General features: G+C 43.1%; 1 protein-coding gene across 1 annotated transcript in view; it reads right to left on the reverse strand.

Moving 5' to 3' along the window:
- Positions 1-11,277: 11,277 nt before the first annotated feature.
- Positions 11,278-22,977, reverse strand: part of LPCAT2 (lysophosphatidylcholine acyltransferase 2) — a 70,066-nt gene continuing 58,366 nt past the window's right edge. Inside the window, exons 12-14 of the mRNA XM_047836298.1 lie at positions 20,820-20,918; positions 17,070-17,205; positions 11,278-13,237 (exon numbers count right to left, since the gene is read on the reverse strand). Of these exons, the coding sequence (XP_047692254.1) occupies positions 13,053-13,237; positions 17,070-17,205; positions 20,820-20,918 (420 nt within the window). The 3' untranslated portion in view covers positions 11,278-13,052. The remainder of the gene's footprint in view (positions 13,238-17,069; positions 17,206-20,819; positions 20,919-22,977) is intronic.

A 22,977-nucleotide genomic window follows, 5' to 3' on the forward strand; every position in this document is an offset into this window, starting at 1 on the left:
TTTGAGCCCCGCGTCGGGAACCGTGAGATCGTGACCTGAGCTGAAGTCGGACGCTTAACCAACTGAGCCACCCAGGCGCTCCGAAATAAGTATTTTTTAAAAACTAAAAAAAAAAATCATACATAACTTTCTGGCCCCATTATTCAAATGACCTACTGAATCAGTGAATGAAAGGAGGCAAAACTAAGGTATATTTGTGGCTGTTCTGAGTGAATGAGCTCCAGCTAACAACAAAATCATTCTCCTAAAATATCCTCTGAGGATCAGAGAGCCATAGAACATTCCACAAGACCAATTATCTGGTTCCTTCTCTTGTGAACCATTTGTGGATTATATTTAAACGTTCCCACAACTCTTCTCCATTTGCCAAAGTCGTTAGTAATGTTCATGACGCAGGCCTTGCAGGATGATGGTGGGGAAAGAGGCCGTCTGCTCAGGTTTCAAGGCAGGTTGGGTTCCTGTTTACGTACAATTTAAGCTAAGAGCCAGGCTGTCGCTGGGGAAGGTGGCAGCACTTCTTTCTTGGGATTTCTATGTTTTGGTTTTCCACTACGAAACTCTCGGGTTGAGAGTATTCGGTTACTAATTTGTATCTAATATCATGGCCGAACGGAGGAGGGAGCATTAGGCCTATGTGTGTGGTAATAGTTGGACGAAAAGAAAACGTGGCATGGCGAGACAAAGCCCAGACGGAAGGAGAGGGCTCAGGGCTTAGTGAACAAGGGCTGCATCCTGTTGCAGGTCGGCCCGATTTTCCGGGTTCAAATAAATTAGCTGTATCAGAAGGCCCTTTTGGCTTTCCAAGCTTTTCCCTGTCCGTTTTATTGGAGCGTCGACAAGTCATGTGTCAGCCTACCTGTCTGAAAGTAACCCTGAAGGGAGTGTAAAGGGACTTCGGCGGCCCCGTCAACGCCCCTCTCGGTCGGGCCTGTGTTTACCATTCAAAGGAAATGGCTTTTTCCTGACGACTGTGTGGAGTACAGAGATTTTGCTTCCATTATTTCAGTTTAATTTGGAGCTCCTTCTAACTTAAAACCCTGACAAGCAGAGGACTGAACCCAAGAAATCTGGGAAACTGTGCAAGTTTATATTGTGAATGTTTGTCACCGAAGAAAACTCTGTGTGTGCGTGTGTGTGTGTGTGTGTGTAATACATTTAGGGGAGGGGCTCCTGGCTGGCTCCGTGGGTGCAGTGTGTGACTCTTGATCTCCAGGTCATGAGTTCGAGCACTACATAATCCATCATTAGAAAAGGAAATATTTAAGGGGCACCTATGTGGTTCAGTTGGTTGAGCGTCCGACTCTTGATTGTGGCTCAGGTCACGATCCCGGGGTCGTGGGATCAAGCCCTTGCATCGGGCTCCACGCTCAGCGTGGAGGTGGGTGTGGTGCCTACTTAAAAAAAATTAATAAAGATAAATAAAGAAAATAAATGTAGGGGAAACTTCAGGGCACTCAAGTGTCTGTCAGCAGAAGCATGGATAAGAAAATTGAGGCAAGCCTTACACTAGAACCCTACTGTGTAATAGTGTTCACCAATATAGATGAATCACAGTTACTATCTGCAAAAGAAATGGGACACCTGGAAGAGTACACGCTTCATGTACTTAAAGCATGTACCTTACAATTTCATTTATACGGATTTTTAGGACGGACAGGCTAATCTGTAGTGATAGAAATCAAACTAGTAGTCATCTCTGTGGTGATGGCGATTATTGAATGTCAAGAGATTCATAGGAATTTTTTGAGACAAGGGTATGGTTTATATGAGTGTATCCAGTTAATCTGTGCATTTCATCGTGTCTGTATTTTATTTAAAATAACTATAAAAATAATAATAAACTACATGAGCAAGATTCCTTAAAGATTCAGATATCATATAATATACTTTTTTCTCTTTGCATTTCTATGTTACGTGATAACGAATGCTCAAAAGCCTATTATTAATCATCTACCACAATTCTCTTAATCTTTATGTGTGTTTTAGATCGTCTACTTTGAATGTAGGGAATTGAATGTATTATAAATTCTTACTACTATCAAATACAAAGGAAATTAACATCGAGCTCATCGGAAATGCATGTTAATAAGATGGGTAGGTTTTCTCTCTACCTCATGGTTCCTCATCAGTATTATTCCCATTTTTATTTTTATGGATGTAAGCCGTGAAGAGTTTATTTACCTGTGTAAAAGGTAGTAATGGAAGAATTTGTTATAGAAAATTATTTAGGGGCGCCTTGGTGGCTCAGTCAGTTACGTGTCCGACTTCGGCTCAGGTCATGATCTTGCCGTCTGCGCGTTCGAGCCCCACATCAGGCTCTGTGCTGACAGCTCGGAGCCTGGAGCCTGCTTCGGATTCTGTGTCTCCTTCTCTCTCCGCCCCTCCCCCACTCATGTTCTGTCTCTCTCTGTCTCTCAAAAATGAATACATGTTAAAAAAACATTCTTTAAAGAAAATTAGTTAGATTATTTTCAAGTCATTTGCCAAAAATCACATAGTATCTACTATCAAAGATTATTTGTAATGATCCACCAGCTAAGAAACCGGTTGGTCCTCCTTCAATTTTATTGCAAGCAATTAATTAAAACCATTACCATTAAATACATACGTAAATTAGTCACATAACACAGTTAAGTCTTTCTTATCCAATTATTTCCCCACTCTCCTTCTTAATACTCTGTCAGTATTTGAAATCGTCCCTTTGTCCCATGCCCAGAGTATTCTTATACCCCCAGAGTGAGGTGTGATTTTAAGACTTAGAATAGGTGCAAGGCTCACTTTTTTTTCCTGTAAAGTACAGGAAATGTAAACGTGGACGACGTCTCTTTGAAAGACTTGCAATGAATTTTAAAGGGGCCAGTCACCCTGGTATCTTTCTACCGCAACCAGACTAGATTTCTGTTAATTCCATGAATAAGCCTTGCTTTCTCCTGCACGTTTTGTTGTTTCCAGAAGAAACACTCCCTCCTTCACTCTTTAGCTTCTAGTCATCTTTCCTGGCACGGAGGGCTTCCTCCATCAATGTTAGTTATCGCTGCCCTTTGTCACTTTCCCAAAGTACCTGTCGTCGCCTGTTTTGTAACTTCATCACGCGTAGCGTTACTACCGTTTTAGTGATTTGTATTCACAAGGCTGTGCATCCCATGAGGATGAGGACTGTTTGTTTTGTTCACCATTGTATCCTGGGATCTATACCAGGACCTGGCACGAGTTATGTGCTTAATACGTATTTATGAAATGAATCTAAATGAATGAAGAAGCTAAGAAAAGTATGGTGGAGATCTTTCGCCCGTGGTCGACCTTATACTCACACAATCTCTCTTGGTATCACTACAGCTTTACAATACGGTTGTATACCTGAGGTGGCAATTCTTCCGTCTCAAACACATGCAATTTGGGGGTTTTTATCTTCAGAACTTCTTGCTATGCGTAACTCTTTGCACTTCTAAATACATTTTACAGTAAGCTTTTTAGAATCAGCTTGTCTGGTATACACACACACACCCCATGTCATGGAGGGATCTTGACTGCAGTTGCTCAAATTTATAGAACTATTGGTGGAAATTTTACATGTTTATCGTATCAAGTCAGCCTATAAATGTAATTATTCTTTCCACTTAGCCCTTATTTAACATAGTTTTAATCAAATTTCATAATTTTATCCAAGTTCTTGCAAATGTATTTTAGATTTGTTTTCAGATATCTTTCTATTATTTCCTTTCATTTTTAAATTTATTTTATATATATATATATATTTTTTTTTTTTTTGAGAGAGAGAATTGTGTGATGTGAGAACAGCTCTGTCTTTGGTAGCTTTGAAGATGGAGATGGGCCACAAGCCAAAGAATGTCCATGGCCTCAGATGGCAAAAAAAAAAAAAAAAAAAAAAAAAAATTCTCCCCTCACATCTCCAGAAGGAAGGAATACAGCCTTACTGACACCTGGCTTTTCGCCCAATGAGACCCAATGACCTCCAGAATAAGATAAAAAATTTATATCATTTATGCCACTGAACTTGTGGTAATTTTATAGATGCAATAAGAAACTGATATAGTATGAATGCAATTTACTTAAAAATATTTTCTAATATTAAACCATCCTTGCATTCCTAGAATAAATCCAACTCGATCATGAATTATTTGATACATTGTTGGATTGGACTTAATAAGAGAATCTATATTCATACATAAAGCAGAAAAGGTACTGATCGTTCCCTTATTGCCCTCATATCAATGTTATTTTTCTCTGTTAAAGGATGTATAATATTGGGATTATCTGTTTCTTAAAGATTTAAAACTTGTCTGGAGCACCATCTAAGGGTTCCTTGGGCGGGGTTGATTTTAAGCTACTTATTAAATTTCTATAACGATTATAGAGCTAGTCAGGATTTCTCTTTAGTCAATGTCTTGATTTGGCTTTCATCCTTAATGGAATGAAATTTCGTAAAGCAAAGACTGATCAGCTGGATATGATCAAAGTCAAACTCTTTTCTCTGTGAAAGACCCTGGTAAGAAGATCAAAAGACAAGCTACACGTTGGGGAAAAAATATTTGCATATCACATATCTAACAAAGAAGTATCTAGAATATATAAAGACTTCCCCAAATCCTAGAGTAAAAACAAAATAAAATAATCCAATTAAAATATGGGCACAAGGGGCACCTGGGTGGCTCAGTCGGTTAAGCGTCCGACTTCGGCTCAGGTCATGATCTCACGGTCTGTGAGTTCGAGCTCCGCGTCAGGCTCTGTGCTGACAGCTCAGAGCCTGGAGCCTGTTTCAGATTCTGTCTCCCTCTCTCTCTGCCCCTCCCCTGTTCATGCTCTGTCTCTCTCTGTCTCAAAAATAAATAAATGTTAAAAAAAATAATAATAAAAATTAAAAAAAAAATAAAATAAAATATGGGCACAAGAGGCGCACCTGGGTGGCTCAGTCGGTTAAGCATCTAACTTCGGCTCAGGTCATGAGCTTGCAGTTCGTGGGTTCTAGTCCCTCTGGGCTGATGCTCAGAGCCTGGGGCCTGCTTCAGATTCTGTGTCTCCCTCTCTCTCTGCCCCTCCCCCACTTGTGTTCTGTCTCTCTCTGTCTCTCAAAAATGAATAAATGTAAAAAAAAATTAAAAAAAAAAAAGAAAAAGAAGAGTGACCGCACCAAATATTACAAGGATGTGGAGAAACTAGACCACTCATTGCTGGTGTGAATGTAAAATGGTACAGCTATGGTAAATAGTTTGACAGTTTCCAAAAAAAAACAAAAAAACACCAAAAAACCAAAAACAACAACAACAAAAAACAACACTCGGTGCAACACTCTGTTCCTCAGCAATTGCACTTTCAGGCATTTATCCCAGAGAAACGAAAGCTTATGTCCACACAAAGCCTGCCCATAAAAGTTTATAGCCGTTTTCCTCAGAAAATGATAATAAACAGGAAACAACCCAGATGTCCACCAGTGGGTGAAAGGTGAAATAAGCTGTGGTACATCCATGTCACGGAATAGAAAGGAACACGTTCCTGATAGAATCAGCAGCCTAGAGTTACATACTGTGTGATTCCATTGATGTAACCTTCTTGAAACCACAAAGATACAGACATGGGGAAAATATGCGTGGTTGCCCGAGGCTAAGGGGAGATGGGAATGGGGGGTGGGGGGAAAGGGCCAGGTGGCTGTAAAGAGCCAAATGAGGAAGTCTTATAGTGGGTGGAATATTCTGTGTCTTGACTGTATTAATGTCATTACCCTGGCTGTGATATTCTACAGTACTTTTACAAGATGTTACCATTGAGGGAAATCATACTAAAGTTTCTCAACACTAGTAATAAAGAAAAAATGTAAAAAAAAAAAAAAAAAAAAAAAAAGTAGCCCAGTGATAAAAATACATTATATACAAGAGAACCACGAAAAGAATTCCTTTTGACTTCTCATCAGACACAATGAAAGGAAGAGGTCAATGGAATCTTTACAGAACTGGAAGGAAAAAGGAAGTCAACACAGAATTCCATATCTGGCAAAAATAAGTCTTTAATGAAGGCAAAATCGAGACATATTTAGACAAAAGAAAGCAGAGAGAATTTATTGTCAGGCATCTTGCCCTCTAAGAATTGCTCAAGGACATTCTTCAGGCTGGGGAAAAATGATGGAAAGGTAGAATCATACCAAGAAATTGAAATAGAGAGTGCCGGAAATAGTAAATATGTAGACAGACCTTTTTTCCTCAAGTTTTTACTTGACCGTTTTGAACAGAAATGATAAATGTGTCTTGTGGTGTTGGAAACACATAGAAGATACATGACAAGGGTCCAAATGGCAGGACAGAATGAAACGAAAGCACACCGAGCTTCCTACACGATAAGGGAAATAACGTACTTGTATTTGAAAGTAGACAATATTAAGCGAAAAGTATATATTATAAGCTCTGGAACAACCACTATTTACTTACTAAAAGTAAGTAAGTATAGCTAATGAGCCAAAAGAAAATACAAAATGACAAGATACTAAAAAAAAAAAAAAAATTAGTCCAAAATAAGTCAGAAAGAAAAAGATCAAAGAAAAAATGGAATAGAAAACAAAAAACAAGATGATATAGACTCAAATCCAATCACATCAATAATTCTATTAAATGGAAGGAGACTAAATGTTCCAATGAAAGGACAGAAATTGCCAGACAAGCTAGATAAAAAGTAAGATCCAAATGGACCACAAAATACTCATTTTTTTAAAGCTTATTTAGTTTGAGAGAAAGAGAGTGAGGCAGTGGGGGAGGGGCAGAGAGCAAGGGAGAGAGAGCGACCTCAGCCAGCTCCTGACCGTTCAGTGCAGAGCCTGTAACGCGGGGCTCGAACTCACGAACCTTGAGATCATGACCTGAGCTGAAGGTGGACACTTAACTGACTGAGCCACCCAGGCACCCACACAAACTATTTATTTAAGAGATGCATATTCAGTATAAAGACACAGATGGGTTAAAAGGGAAAGGAAGGAAAAAGATAAACCAGGCAAACACTAGTCCTAAGAAAGCTGGCATGGTTAAGCAGTTACTTACTGACAGCATAAGAGGTATTATTGGAATTACAGAGAAATAGTCATAACGATAAAAGGGTCAGTTCATCAAGATGACATAACAATCAAAAATGGTCATGAACTTGATGGCAGAGCTTCAGACAACCTGACAGCTGATAAAAGTCAGAGTTTTCAACATCGTTCTTTCAGTAACTGCTAGAACCGACAATCAGCAAGGTGGAGAGGACATCTCAAGTTATCAAGTCACTGGACCTAACTTACATTTAGAGAACATTACCCCCAACACTTGTCGAATCCTCACTCTTTACAGGTACACATGGGACAGTCACCAAGATGTACCGTAGGCTGAACCATAAAATGAGTCTTAAAACATTGAAAGGGACAGACATGAAAAAAATAAGAAGAAGAAAGACCGGAGGAAAGTTTTCACCCCTAGCCTAGAACCCAGGCCAAGACAGAAAAACTCCCTCAGTCTTCCTTTGCCAGAAGTTGCATTTTTCTGGCTTATTCTTCTCCTGAGAGTATAGCCCTTCAGGCATCTGTGTGTCTCCCCTGAGACCTTGGTTCCAGATCCTCACCTCATTTAAAAACCTTGTCTTTTGCCTCGTAGGGCAGCAAAACACTAAGCCCCTTGTTACTGAGACTGACAAATGTCCGCCTGTGACCTGGAACTTTTATGCCTTCACATAGTTCTGGTTTCCAATCTCTTTCCATTCTTGGCCGGCAAGGGTTTCTCTTCCTATTCTGCATGCTCAGCTAGCATTTTGAACATGTTTGTGACATTTTGCTCAGCATTCTATGGGTTTTGTGGCCAGAGGGTTCTCAGATTATCTAGTTTCCATGTTTCTGGAAACTGAAACCGGCCACATAATTCTCTAGTTATTTTATGCACTCAAGTTACCTTGGCCCCATCAAAAGTCCCCTCTTTTAAAGCCAGACAGGCTTGGGTTTGAATTCCAGCCCGGGTACTCGCCGGTTATGTAACTCTTGACCAAGTGCTAGAACCTCTCTGCATGAGTCTAGGGATCTCATAATGCCAGGTTTTCAGGTTTATTGTGAAGATGATCTCTGTTCTCATACAATGCGAGGCACATGAAATGAAAGCTAATGTTATTGTTGTTCATTCACAAAATAGTGTTTGCTCTGTGTAAGGCACACCTGTTAAGTGGTAGGAATAAGAGACAGTAAATATGCAAACAAATGATGTCACAGAAGTTTAAATTCAAGGGCAGCAGGATTCAGAATGCCTGTAGAGGTGGAGTGGGCTTTTTTGATGGGCATTGGGGGATTCCTATTTGATGACCTGATGTTCGATTTACAATCTAAATAAACTCAGGGTGTCTGGATGGCTCAGTCGGTTAAGCATCTGGCTTTGGCTCAGGTCATGATCTCACTGTTCTTGAGTTTGAGCCCCGCGTCAGGCTTTGTGCAATAGCTCAGAGCCTGGAGCCTGCTTCCGATTCTGTGTCTCCCTCTCTCTCAGCCCCTCCCCCACTCATGCTCTGTCTCTCTTTCTCTCTCTCTCAAAGATAAACATTAAAAAAATAAATAAAATGTAAATAAACTCCAACATTCTAAAAATTAGATGTGATAGTTGCACAGCTCTGAACATTCTAAAAAAAGCACTGAGTTGTACACTTTAAATGGGTAAACCGTATGATGTATGTAAATCATGATCTCAGTGAAGCCTTTGTTTCTTTTTTAATCTGAATGAAAAAAAGCGAACCAGGTGAAGAGACAGAAGACGGTTAACGGTTGACGTCTACACCTCCAGGGGGGCCAGACCATGTGGGGCCTTGTGGGCCATGTGGAATATTTGGGATTGTATCCAAACTGCAATGGGGAGCATTAGAAAGAATTTAACTGGAGAAGTGATAACTGGTTTGTGCTTTGTAACAGTCGCTGTTCTCTCTGCCCGGCAAGGGAATTTATAGGAGGCCGAAGGTGTAGGCGAGAACAGCAAAGGGGGTGCTCCACAACAGTGCGAATGAAGGTCCTAGATACTACAGTTGTGAGTTAGTGCTCAGTTCCCTACACTCGACCTTGATGATCATATGACATTATTCTGCGAGCAGAGATGTACTGTGTCCCACAGCAGAGGGACCCAGAAGAAGCAGGGGACTTATGCTCCTTCACTACCCACAAAGGAAAAAGATTACTGTAGCGTTCTGAAGTTGACCCTGCCATTGATTGACAGTGCCTTCGATTATTCATACGGGAAGGTTTCTGGATTTTCAGCCCGCCTATCCTGGGCCTCAGTTCACCCATCTTTTCCCATCCCAACCACCTCTGTCTTTCTTCCATTTATGAACTCAGTCAAAATTTGGTATCTAGACCCCACATATGGCAGACATTACTCTATCAATTCTAGAAATCAGGCAACGGTGATGCTATATGTAAATAGTTAAGAAGCCTGGCCTTTGGAGTCAGACAGAACCCAAAACGAAAACCCAACTCACACGTTCAGTATGGAAGAATGATCACACGTGTCATCTTAGTGCTATCTGAAGAAACGTTAGGCACACCGAAAAATTCACATTCGCAGGAAAATCGAATGACCTTGGAAAATGTCATATTCCAAGTGAACTAGTAAAGTGTAGAATACCATGCACGCTCTTATCTTGAGAATGTAAGGATATTTGGGAAAAAAAAAAGTGAAATAAAGCATGTCAAAACATTCGTAATTGCAGATTTGGGGTGGTGGAAGCAACCGTGATTTTTCTGTTTATTCTCTTCTCTCTCTCTTTTTGTTTTTATTTTTTCTAACGTACAGAGACTCTTTCAGAGGAATGATAAGAAAACGGTAAGGTCCACGTTAGAAAAACTAGCGAGCTGATATCCCAGTGTCGGGGAGACAGCTAGTTAGAGCCCCTTACACACACACCCGACAAGGTGACGGGTGACCTAGACACAAGTGCTACGTTGAAAGGGCTAAAAGGGACAAGAGCTCTTCAGGCCATTACCCTGTTTACTCGGGTTTGTGACGCGTGTATTGGCAACATAGCAAGAACTTCATGAGGGCCTTCGCCTCTGTCAAACCACAAGCAGCGCTGAGTTAATACTCTGGTATAACAACCACCACAAAAATTGAAGTCTCTTCAGGAGAACAGGAAGAAGAGGGGAAAGATGGTAAGTAGGTCTGCTTCCCTGCCGAGTGGTTTCTCACTGGTGGCTTCTTATCCACTTTGGTGATTGGTATATACAAACAAACACACAAAGGGTTTTGGGGTAGGGAGCCCACTTGTCCACCTCGCCCGCTGGGCCGATTCCCCATCTTGCATTTGCGGTAGCGTGAAGGGGAGGGTCCCCGAGTCTGGGAATCAGATTCCTGTACTGTTTGTGCCTCACGCGGACCGCAGACCGTACGTCTTCTAAAAGGGAGGCGGTCTCTTTGAAATATCCGTGATGGGTACCACTACTAACAGTCACGGCCAGCCCTCCGAAACTCGAGAAGCAGCGGCAGAGGGGTATGAAATACGCATAATGCCAGCAATTTGGTCTACAAGCATTCAGCACATCATTGCTCTTCAACAGAACTGTTCTGATCGAAACCTTTCAAGTTTTTTGGATTTTTAATTTTTTTTCAGTTGCATTTGTTTATTTATTTTTGGGAGAAGGAGAGAGAGAGTGAGCTGGAGGGCAGAGAGAAAAGGAGAGAGAGAGAGAGAGAGAGAGAGAGAGAGAGAATCCCAAGCAGGCTCCACACTGCCAGTGAGGAACCCAATGTGCGACTCAAACTCATGAAACCACGAGACCGTGACCTGAGCTGAAATCAAGAGTTGGATGCTTAACCAACCGACCGAGCCACCCAGGCGCCCCTGTAGTTTTTAGGTCTTAGGATCTAGTATTTCTCCTTTCAAAAAATAACTTTTTTTTTCAAACTATTATAGGAAACCACAGCGCATTTAACTGATTTAATGAAATTTAATTCCTTACTTCAAGTTCTAAGAGGAGAAAAGGCTCTTTGAAGGCAATCTTTGCTATGATGGCTTCAAGAAGAACCTAGACTGTAGGGATACTGATGATCATGAGTGTGGTTAGACACACGCCACTGGCCAAAGTCAACTTCTTTAAGAATAGGAACTATGGCACCTTTAGCTAAAATTCGAGTTTTTCATTAGAGTAAGATCATGCCTGACATTTCATAAAGCTTAAAGGCAAACAAGAATGATTAATCACGTTCATAAATATGCAAACACATTCAAACCATGATATTAAAAAGGTGTATTACCTTTGAGACAAAATGGCAGAACCAGAACTTTTTAATTGCCAAGAATTTTACGTAGCAAGTTTATTTATTCAGTAACATAATAAAATGGGGATATTACATTGGCAGAAGTGGACTTAAGGAGCACAAAATATTAGCTTAAAATGGGAAAACAGTGGGATCGTTTTCAGGAGGCTCATAGGAAACTTTCCATTTATAATGCTACTTTTTCGTAACTAATAGGAGTAATATGCAGCCTGTCTATGACAAACAGCGATCGTGGTACCTGAGTAGTACATGCATTCTATCGCACACTCAGACACTATTCGGGACAGATACTTTTCTAATTACTTAAGCAATGCTTTCCAGCTCATTCCATACTTTGTCTAAACAGCTCTAAGGCATATGAAAAAGCAAACGATCGTACGTGCTTAAGTATAAAACATTTCGGGAAGCGATGCTCCGAATGTACTCATTCACTTAGAGCACCGACTGCTTCATGTGTAAAACCGGCTTGAAATGATCACCCACCTCTCGTGAGGCTTTCCAACTTCAATAATGGCATTAAAAAATGAGTTCGGGGGTAAATCACCAATACATTCGGAAACACAGCCCAAACAAAGAGACTGGATTCAAAGACACGATTCAGACGTGAGCCAACTATTTTTGTACATTATAGCAACTGGGTCTTCGTTCAAAATTTCAAACACAGGTGATATTAACCATATGTACGATGCATGACATCCAATCAAAATGGCACTTGAAGGAAGTTGCTGCCTAACCTAAAGGAAAGATGTCACGGCCAGATTCCCGCATGGGGGTTAAATTCTTTACACTAATAAAGTAGGTTTTCAGATTCCCTAACTTTCGATATTTTGGAACCCTTTGTGTTTTCCCTGTAGACATCTCAGACAAGCTGTAAAATTTGTGAGGACGCTTACCATCCCACTTGGATTGTAAAATATGTCAATTCTAATACTATGTAAGGAAGGCAGATCTGACTCATTTAGTGGGCAAGCCCTACATTCTGAACTATGGAACTCAAACTAGACCCTGTGGCAAATGATTCATTTTCTCAGCAGGTAATTAAGGTTACCTGCAATAAGGCAAGTCCCGCTTGCCCTTTGGCCGCAGCCTGGGTCTTTAAAACAAGGTTCTAAACTGTAGGTCATGCAAAATGGTATAATTTCCTTAGCAGGCGGTTAAGGAAATCTTCCATAAAGGTGCAAGAGAGAGAATATGAGTTTTAAGAAGGCTCACTGAATTAACGAAGCTCTCCCTCTCTTCCAATCCAGCAAATTCAGTGATCCAAGAAACTGAATTGGAAATAGAAATAATGCATCTGTGAAATTAACGGCATGAAATTCCACAATGTTCCTTAGACTTCTCACTCATTTCCAGAACGGGAAGGGATTCGAGATAACAATATTACTTCATTTCTTTAGAGGGAAGTAGGTTTAAAAAGTGTTTACCCTCTTTAAGACTTTTTACAGTGTTGATTAGCACTCATCAGTAAATAAGTGAGACCGTTGCATTCATTTGCATATGCAAATTAAGCTGGGAAATCCATAAAAACGTATTTATCACCAGTAAACCAACCAGCACAGCACAACATAAAAGAAAGGGAATATACGTATTCCCTTCATACGTATATTACTTCATATACGTGTAAGAATAAAAGCCTTTTAATAAAAAAATCTATCATTTTTATTTCAAAAAAAGCTTTCCATTTTAAACATCATCATTACTCAAAAGTCACACTGAAAATGCTATCAGTAAATGCCTTTACAACTTCAGGTAAATGACTTTCCTTGGGAATATTTGCTTTTAATCATCCTTTTTGTCTGAGGTGCTCTCGTCGTGATTTTCGGGACTGACTTTATTGCTGGCGATCAAGGGAGCTGCCTGGGCTTCTTTTGGTAATGAAAACACATGGCACGTCTGGAGGTCCAAGTAGGTTGTAAATATCTTCGCATATTGTGGATGCTTTAGGGCAAAACTTTTAAATTCCTCTAGAAGAGAGAAAAAAAAAACCCGTAAATAGAGACGCATCTTCTTTTGGCACGATGCCGATTAATATAGGACCTTAACGATACGATCATTGCAAACTCCCATTACTCGACTCTTAGGAATCATACAGCCACTTTGGAAGACAGTTTTTCCATCATTTAGTAGAGTCGAGGATGTACCTACGCCGTGACCTGTCGATTCTCTTCCGAAGTCTATAACCTAGAGAAATTTGTGCATGGTGTGTTTGTTCTGGGAGACATGAATAAGACTGTTCACAGCGACCTTAGTTATGACGGGTGACAGTGCCAACGACCCGAGTCTGTCGGCAGCAGACATGGGGATGCGTAGCATTTTCATGGAACAGAGCAGCTCTACGGCAGAGAAGATGAACAAACAGCTGTGTTGTAGCCGTGTGGTCGGATCTTAAAGCCATAACGTTGAATGAAAACAGCCAGATACACAAGAATGCATATTCGTATGAGTCCGTTATATGAAGTTCAAAAACTCGGCCAAAGCTAACACATGATATTTAACGATGGTACTTTGTGGTGAGATGCTAACAAGTAAAGCGAGGTAGAGAGTCCTTTGAACGTCAGGTTAGCTAGGCACACGTGGGTGGCTCAGTCCGTTGAGCGTCTCACTCGTGATTTTGGCTCAGGTCATGATCTCATGGTTCGAGAGAACAAACCCCATGTTGGACTTTTAAAGTCAGGTCCGTCATGCCCGCTTTAGGAAAGAGAAAGGGGTTGTCCCTGGGAAGGGGTGCACAAGGGTTTCCTGAAAAGCTCTATTTCTTTTTCTTTTTTTAAGTTTATTTATTTATTTTGAGAGAGAGAGAGAGAAGGGAGGAGGGGCAGAGAGACAGGGAGAGAGAGATTCCCCAACTGACAGCGCAGAGCCCCATGCGGTGCTTGAACACCTGAACTGTGTGAGATCGTCACCCGAGCCAAAAATAAGACTCTCAGCTGACTGAGTCACCCGGGCTCCCCAAAAAGCTCTATTTCTTGACCTGAACATTGGTAACATAAGTGTTCACTTTACAAAAGCTCGTGATGCTCTATGTTTATGTTTCATTCAATTTTCTCTATTGCTGTTATTTTTTTATGATAAAAAAACGCTTAAAAATGCTATTGCTCATGACTTTTTCTTACTGGCTTTTCAAAGGATTTTAACCTTTAATTCTGGTATACAAATTCACAGTCTTGAGAAGCTAAGCCCCGACTTATGACCAATAAAGACAAGTAGAAGGTACAATATATAATCATCCTATCATGAGATCTCTGAGTCGTGGGCCTCTTTCTATCTTTGGGGTCTTGGATTTACGAACTGAGGTAGAGGTTTAGAAGGCTAAGTTAACCATCAGAGTTTGCCTGTCAAGCCTCCGATAACCTGATGTTTCTGAAGTATAATGCCACCCTCAATTCTGAAGCCCCTCTATCCTCTTCTGTTTGGATGGAGAGAACTTTATTGAGTTTATACAGCAAAAGGAGCCTAGACTTTGAATCAGCTAGCTATCCAAATAAAAGGATTTTTAACCCCATGTTCTAGTTCTATTTCTTTTTTAAAAATCCTCTGATAACCCAGAGTCTATTTCACAGCACGTTAGACTAACAAACAACTCCTGGAGAAAGAAATAGGTCTCAGTGATGAGAAAGCTACCAGACTGAGCCCAAATCATGCTTTGCAACAGCAACATTATTTTGCATTAATAGACCACTTTATGTTTCTGAATCAGGCAAGCTATTAACATGTTCTTTGAATGTTCTTTTTTAACATCCAAAACAGAGGTTCATCTGCAGGAGTCTGTCTCAGTGATGAAGGCACAGGGGACTTAAGTGACTTTTACGGAAAGTAAACAGGAGAGTTGATGTACTGAAACCAAGGTCTTTCAAGACTTGTGCTCTATTCAAAAAGTCAAGGTCTCTGTCCTCTTTGGGGATGTCAGTGGCATTAAAAAGCAACTCATTTCTAGAAGAAGTGCTGTGAACTGGCTAATCTGTGGAATTTGGGCATTAATTTGGCTAATGGAAAACCGAGAAGGAAAATAATTTAAATGGTCACATTCTGATACATTTCAATAGCTATTCTTTTATAAAATCATACTTAAATGCTTCCAAACATTTTTGCAAAAAAAAGGAAACAATAAAAAAGGTATAATATCGGGGAAAGGGAGATACGGTGTGTATTCTAAAAAAGAAAAAGATTAAACACCGAAAAACAAAGTAGATAAAATTATTAAAATTGACAGGTAAAGTTATGACTACCTAACAAATCATTTTTGGCATAACTGCCACTGAAATAGTTACTCCAAATAGTTGTTCTGAATTTGGCAACCAAATAGTTGTTCTGAGTTGTTCTGAACTCAGTAAGCAGTCTTACTTGTGAAAGGAAAATGGTCAGAGAATGAGTACCCAGGGGGTTTATGACTCATACATTTTATCTCAGTATGTACTTCCCATTTTTCCTCCTTCCCTCCCTCCCTCCCTCCCTCCCTCCCTCCCTTCCTTCTTTCCTTCCTTCCTTCCTTCCTTCAACTGAATAGAGTAAGTGCCCTAGGCATTTAATTACCTAACATAGAATGAAGGGCAGGCAGAATGATAGTAATTAAAAACAGAGAGGAAAAGAAGTTTGCGATCTAATTCCCCCATCCCATGAAAGTTAACAAGCTGAAACTCTCTGCACCATAAGGAAAGAGGCCCTCAAGAGGATCCCCCTGCAACCTGCAGGAGAGGCTGGGGGAGGTACGCCAGCCTGACGTGAATGGCAAGCTGAGCCAAGCCAGGGAAGGAGTCACCTGGGCCTCTCCACTCAGCTGTTTCTCAACAACTGTACCGGGAAATAATGCGGAAACCGACGGACCATCCTTCAGCCCTAGGGGACTTGTTTTGATGTGTGGACTCAAGCCATCTGGAGAAAGCTTGGTCACTGATGGATGGACCTGCCGTGTGGCCACAGGGTCTTCTTCTGCCATGAAAGTCCCAGCTTCACAGAGGTGCCATCAACATGATGGGAGAAAACAAGCCTGCGTGAAAGCTTAGCTAAGCTGCTGACGGTGAACATCAATAGATGGTTTAGCTGCTATTATCCTTGTTGGCACCTCAGTCCCCACCGCTCTACTGTGGTTACACCCGCTTCAGTTGACTTGCTCAGTTTTGCTCAGCCATGGAGAGGGTGGAAGGGAAAAGACCCTTCCGGGAGGGGCAGCGGAGGACAGGTAAGGTGGGGAGGGCAGAGGGCAGGCTCTAAAACCAGACTGTCGTGGCTTTTGAATCCTGGCTCTGACATTCTCTAGCTGATGCCCTTAGGTAAGTTAGTTAAACTTTATGCATCTCAATCAAATAATAATTAAGAGTACTGATGAGGGGCGCCTGGGTGGCTCAGTCGGGTTGAACCTCTGACTTCGGCTCGGGTCATGATCTCGCGGTCTGTGAGTTCAAGCCCCGCATCGGGCTCTGTGCTGATGGCTCACAGCCTGGAGCCTGCTTCGGATTCTGTGTCTCCCTCTCTCTCTGCCCCTCCCCTGCTCATGCTCTGTCTCTCTCAATAATAAATAAACATTAAAAAAAATAAAAAAGTAAAAAATAAGAGTACTGACTAAATAGGCCTGCTAATCAATAAAGATTTATTAAAAAATGTTTAGAAGAGTGCTTTAGCATCTAAGCCCTCAGTAATTAGCTACTCTTACACCACTACCCCTGTTATTATTACTGTCAACATCATTATTACCGTTATTTCTGTTAATAGAATTAGTGGAGGAACCTCCCTCCCGAGGGTCCATCTGTAGTCAGGGATGGCTCCTGGTAAACTAAAGCAGAAAGCAAGCTGCCCACTCACCATACGAAACAGAATCCCCCTGGGCTATTTCCTTGAAGAGACCGGAAACATCCAGGTCGGGCACCCCAAGGGAGGCCTGCAAAATGGTGGAAAACTCTTCCTCTGTGATGAAGCCGTCCTCATCAACATCAAAGAGCTGAAGGAAGAGGAAAATAAAATATAGGAATGAGTGCCGGCAGAACAGAAATGGGATGGAGTAATCCCAGAAAATCTTTAATAATTCAAACCGTTATTGTGCCGGGGGCAAGGGAGATGCACGTGAAGTTAGAATGGTCTCTGCTGCCCATGTAGCTTGGGCATGGAAAGAGACAGAATTAAAACAGGGGTGACAACAACAGTAAGTACAGAGGACGTGGGAGGCCTGTGGAGAACAAGATGAATCCTACGGGAGAGGTCGAGGGGAGCTTGACCCAGCTGACACGTGAGGTGGGTCTCAGAGCACAAAGGGATATTCCTGGAACATACAAGGACTGGCAGGTGGAGTGTCGGGGGCTGGAACCAGGAGACTGACGGACAAGCAGGTCTCACGCCATGATGGGTGTGTGACACCTCACCTAACCCTGTGGGATTATGACAGTGGGGGACGCGCTGTGATCATATGTGAATTCAGAGCAAGGCGGATGGATTGAGGTCAGAAGGTTGGAAAGACTAGAGGCGGGAGAGCCAATTAAGTGTGGCGTGGAGGGGGGCCTGGGCGGCTCGGTCGGTCAGTTAAGCCTCGGACCCTCGATTTCGGCTCAGGTCGTGATCTCCCAGTTCGTGAGATGGAGCCTTGCCTCAGGCTCTGCACGGACAGCACAGAGCCTGCTTGGGATTCTCTTTCTCTCCCTCTTTCTCTGCCCCTCCCCTACTTATGCTCGCATGCTCTCTCTCTCTCAAAATAAATAAATAAACTAAAAAAAAAAAAGAGTGTGAGGGGGAGGAGTGGGAAGGACAGGAAGGGGCAGGATTTATAAGAAAGCAGGGGCAGGACCGGCATGGCAATCGGGGCCCTCGGGGATGGACGGGAAGGAGTGTGAGTGGGCGGGGGTGTTCTAGCCTGGGCACCTGGGATGAAGTGGGTGCCCTACCAAGAACGGGAGAACAGGGGTCCCCCGAGACCTAGGAGCTGGACCTGGGGGCGTAAAACCTGAGTGGGAGGAGATGAAGCGCCTCAACTCAGGACAGTGGCGAGGCCTGAGCCGGGGATTCAGCAAAGAGCTGAGACGAGGGGTGTGTCGGAGCTTATCTGCAGGCAACGCACACAGTAAGGCAAAGCCCTGGGACAGCACGAGGGGAAGTACTTTGGAAGAAGCTGCCAGAGAGCTGGAGAACCGGAAATGAAGAGCATACGACTCAGCCCCAATAGGAGGGAGAACAGCCCCAATAGGAGGGAGAACAGCACCAAAGTGAAAAGCGAATGAGCATTTGTTTTTGCAAAGGGTGGCCCGGGGCTCAGCAGTAACTGCCAAGGATCTCGTCACACCCGGCTCCTCACAAGCGGGAGCGCAGCTTCCTTCCCGGGCCTTCCATCCCTAAACAATCCTCGGCAACTCATCTGTCACATTTGGTGCTTTGGTGGCTCTCACTTCTGTGGCAGATCCCTTCACGTGTCCATACTGGGGGCCTTTACTTCTTCTCCATCTGGCCCCTGTCATCACTACTCCAGATTGTGCCCCTCACTGAAATGTTCAATTTCCCTCAACTACTCATCGCTCCCAGTAGTCTCCCTGCTGCAGAGTAAATCCCACACTCTGGACTCCAGTAGAGAGCTCAGCACCCCGATTTCCTTAGGGGGAGTGGTATCTCCCCACTGCATGGACCACGGTGGGACTCTGAGCCAAAACACCCCGTCTTTCCAGCAAGCACACGCTCTTTACAGCAGGACCACTTGGACCCTCCCTGGAACGCGACTGAGGACAGAGGACAGAATTGGAGGTGCTCATTCTAACTGGCCTCTGGGGTCGCTGCCTCTGAGTCCACCCTTGAGCCCCCTCCCCGGCCATATGGTGATTTTTGCAGCCACAGTCCACGCCTGTCTGCTCAGGGCTAGAGAACGCTAGCTAACACTCTACCCCTGAAGGTCACTGTGGTCACGGAATGGGATCAAGGACGGGGAGTTACCTGGGAAGTGCTTCCCAAGTAAAGGATTGGATCCCGTATGTATAAACGGATACTACTAAATGAAACATAAAAGTGTGCCAAAATATTTCTTTAAACACCAAACACACCTGGAAAAGGAGGTTGAAAAATAACCACAGGAAAGCATGACCCTTGTCTTACTGGAAAAAGAGTTAATTATAGTTTCAGGTCCTCCTTGCCTGCCTCTGCACCAAACCGAGGTCTAGGCCAGAGAAAAATCTCACGGCATCTTTAAAAACAATAATTACTGTGATTGAGGGCCAAATTTTCTACCGGGTCTTTCATCGGTGAACCAAAAGTGACCATTTACTCAGCTAAACTTACAATTATGTATGCAGTCCCAAAACAGAAACAGAAATATCTGAATTGGAATCAGTTAGCTATGTGTATAATTTTAGGTTTTATGATGAATAAGTCTGTAAAAGCCAAACGTTTTAAACTTGGAAAAAGTTCTGGCCCTTGCCTTCTGACCATCTGCTAAGCATCAACCACTTGGGTTCTTTATAGGCCTAACAGTTAACTCAGTTTTAACCAATCTGAGATAAAAAGCCGGCTTGGGGACTTCGCCGTCGATGACAGAGCACGTGAACATTCCTGAAGCTTGCCCTGGTGGCCCCTAAAACGTGAGAAAGGACTCTCGGAGGAAGAGAGTCTTTTCTAGACAATAGAGGGGAAAGAAAACCTTGTGGGATGCTCTTCTCAGAAAATCCGGAAGAGAGGGAAGTAGGAGCAGGAACAGGAAGGTCCTCGGTGGTCATGGTGGGTGGAAACAGGGAGACCTCCACGCGGCTGAGGGATGAGTCAATACCCACAGCTAGGTACCAAGGCAAGCAGGGAGATCAAGTTTTTGTTTTACTTGAGAGCAGACGACACAGCCTTAGAACGGGAAGGGAACATCCTGCATAAATACGCAGTAGATGCAGCACCTTTTATCTCAGAAAAACGAAAAACACTTTGGGAACGTATTCTTCCAGCTCCTCTTGGGGGCATGCAGGTGATACACGGGAGTCGGGGTCGTCACAGCTCAAACCTCCACCAGGTTCTGCTGAGCACGGGACCATGCGTGCTATTCCTCTGCCCCACCCCCCTTCCCTGATATTGCTGTGAAAGTACACGTGATACCCCAGGAAAACACACAGGGTGGGAACTTGGGACATTTAGCATGACGCTCACCTGACATCCCCCAATAAAATAAATTCCATCAGGAAAACAGCACTTAAAATAGCTCTGACACACAGAAGGAGAAAATGTGAGGACAGAGGAGAACTTTCCGGATGGTGAATTAGGATGACTAGTGGCAGGTGGTGTTTATTTATACACCGCACTTCGGGGCTCCAAAACGGACAGGCTGGAAAGAAAGAATTTTTAAAGCGAATTTGTTAAATTCACCGGCTCTTCAATTTTGATGCTATTAGTTAAGCTTCTCCCAAAGACTTCCTTTTTGCTTAACCGGATGCTTGCGGTTTCTTTAGTCTCAGTGGCAATTGTCTTAATCACATTACCCCTGTGCACACGTCCCAGCAGATCTATAAACTCAGGTAATGGATTCACTGGTTTTCACATAATGCACTTAGAGTCAACACTTGTTCGCGAGGCAGACGAAGATGTTTTCAGCGGGGCTGACAGTACCTTAAATGCCATTTGGATGATGTCCTCCGTGTTGGCAGGGTTACACAGGACAGCCAGGCCAATCACATACTCTCGGAAGTCAATGCTGCCATCATGGTTCTGTGAAAGGAGGGGAGAAATCAATTAGGAGAGCCACCAGTTGAATTACCATTAATCACAGGGCAAAGGTGGACTCCAGGTATGTCACACAGCTTGGCATCATCACGTGCTGAGCTTACTTGGAAAAAAAGTTCCTACTGAGAGGGAACAGCAGGCCAGTGGCCTGCCCATTCCCAGTTCAGAAGGAAGGAAAATATATTTCTGCTTAGTAAGAAATAGAAACATTTAATCACTGAGGCCATGTAGAGCGGCTCTGGGGCACCTGGCGTGGGTTCTTGAGCGAAGGCCGGATGGAAGCCCCTCTTCGAGGCAGGATCTAGAATCTTGGTGGTGGCCCCGCCATGATGGCCAACACCAACAGGTCACTAGAGAGTGACCAAGGTCACTAAGCAACTCTCTATGTGTAGACAATGGAAAGGAAAGGAAGGGAAAGGAAAAGAGAGGAGAGGAGAGGAGAGGAGGGGAGGGGAGGGGAGGGGAGGGGAGGGGAGGGGAGGAGAGGAGAGGAGAGGAAGGGAAGGGAAGGGAAGGAAAGAAAGGAAAGGAAAGGAAAGGAAAGGAAAGGAAAGGAAAGGAAAGGAAAGGGCAGACTCAGGCAACAATTCAACAATTGCAGACAGATTCTTTCTTCCTTGCAGGCTTTGTCTGCAATAAGCTAGAAGCCAGTGTGCAAATCTGAGCCACTTCAATGGCCCCATGATGATGTGAGGCCGCAGAAGATCCAGAACTCTGAAGCATCTAGCTACTATATTAGTATCTCTGTACCTCAGGAGGTGTGGCATGGCAATACAAAAGAAGGCATGGATAATTCTAAGCCAGGTGGACTGAGTACGCTGTTTCTTACACATGAACTACTCGTCTAGACAGGAACGCTGAGGCCGAAGTGGGGAGAAGGAGATTCCGAGAACTGCAAAGAGGCCCCTGCGATTATAACCCCAGGGTCTTAGAAGCACTTGGGCGGCACAAAGTCTTCAAGTGATGAATTCCCAGATAAAGTGTGAACTGGCAACAATAGAGCTAGCGTGGTGCTTCGCACTTGAACAAACGGTGTTCGGCATCACCAAGAGCGTAAGCTTTACCTGTGGCCGAGTATCTACATTTCGACCATCAGGAACTCCTCTAGGGCAAGGATTGCTTTCTCTGTGCGGCACTGTATTTCCAGTGCTTAGCGCACATAGGTAGGCACTAAAAACAATACTGCTTTTTCTCGACTCTTACCTACTTGGAGTTCACTTGAAAAACTAAAGCGCCTGGTGGCTCAGATGGCGAAGCGTCTGACTCTGGATTTCAGCTCAGGTCACGATCCCACGGTTCATGAGATCAAGCCCCACGTCGGGCTACGTGCCGACAGTGTGGAACCTGCTTGGGATTCTCTCTCTCCCTCTCCCCCTTGCACGCTCTCTCTCTCTCTCTAAAAAATAAATAAGTAAAAAACTTTAAAAATAAATAAATAGAACTGAAGTAAGTGCTCTTCACTGGGGTTCCACGGATGAGCTTGGGGAAAGGGGAGGCCATGAAGCCCCTGAAACGGTGTGCAGTTTGTGTGTGTGTGCATTTTTCTAGGAAAGAAAATTGCAGCTTTTGCCGGCTTCTGGAAGCAACCAGGACTCAAAGGATCAAGAGTCACTTTTTGCATGCTGCTTTATCTTACTGCAGGGTGGGAACTAAAAGGAGAAGCAATTTAACTTCCCTTTCCGATCAGAGAAAATAGAAACAAAGATATTTCAAGACTTCCCTTAAGTAACACGGTTTATTCCGGAGACAAAAACTCAGGTCCTCTGACTTCCATTTTTGTCTGGTTATCTACAAAGGCGATTTCTTCCTTTTCTTGAATCAGTTTGTTTGAAAAAAAGTTGACTTAAGAAAATGTATCATTTACATTTGATGAAAAGCACCCATTTTATTTTTTTTAATATGAAATTTATTGTCACATGGGTTTCCATACAACACCCAGTGCTCATCCCAACAGGTACCTCCTCAATGCCCATCACCCACCCATCCCTCCCTCCCAACCCCCCCCCCCCCCAATCAACCCTCAGTTTGTTCTCACTTTTTAAGA

The sequence above is a fragment of the Prionailurus viverrinus genome, chromosome E2 (genome assembly GCF_022837055.1).
Source record: "Prionailurus viverrinus isolate Anna chromosome E2, UM_Priviv_1.0, whole genome shotgun sequence".
Lineage (NCBI taxonomy): Eukaryota > Metazoa > Chordata > Mammalia > Carnivora > Felidae > Prionailurus > Prionailurus viverrinus.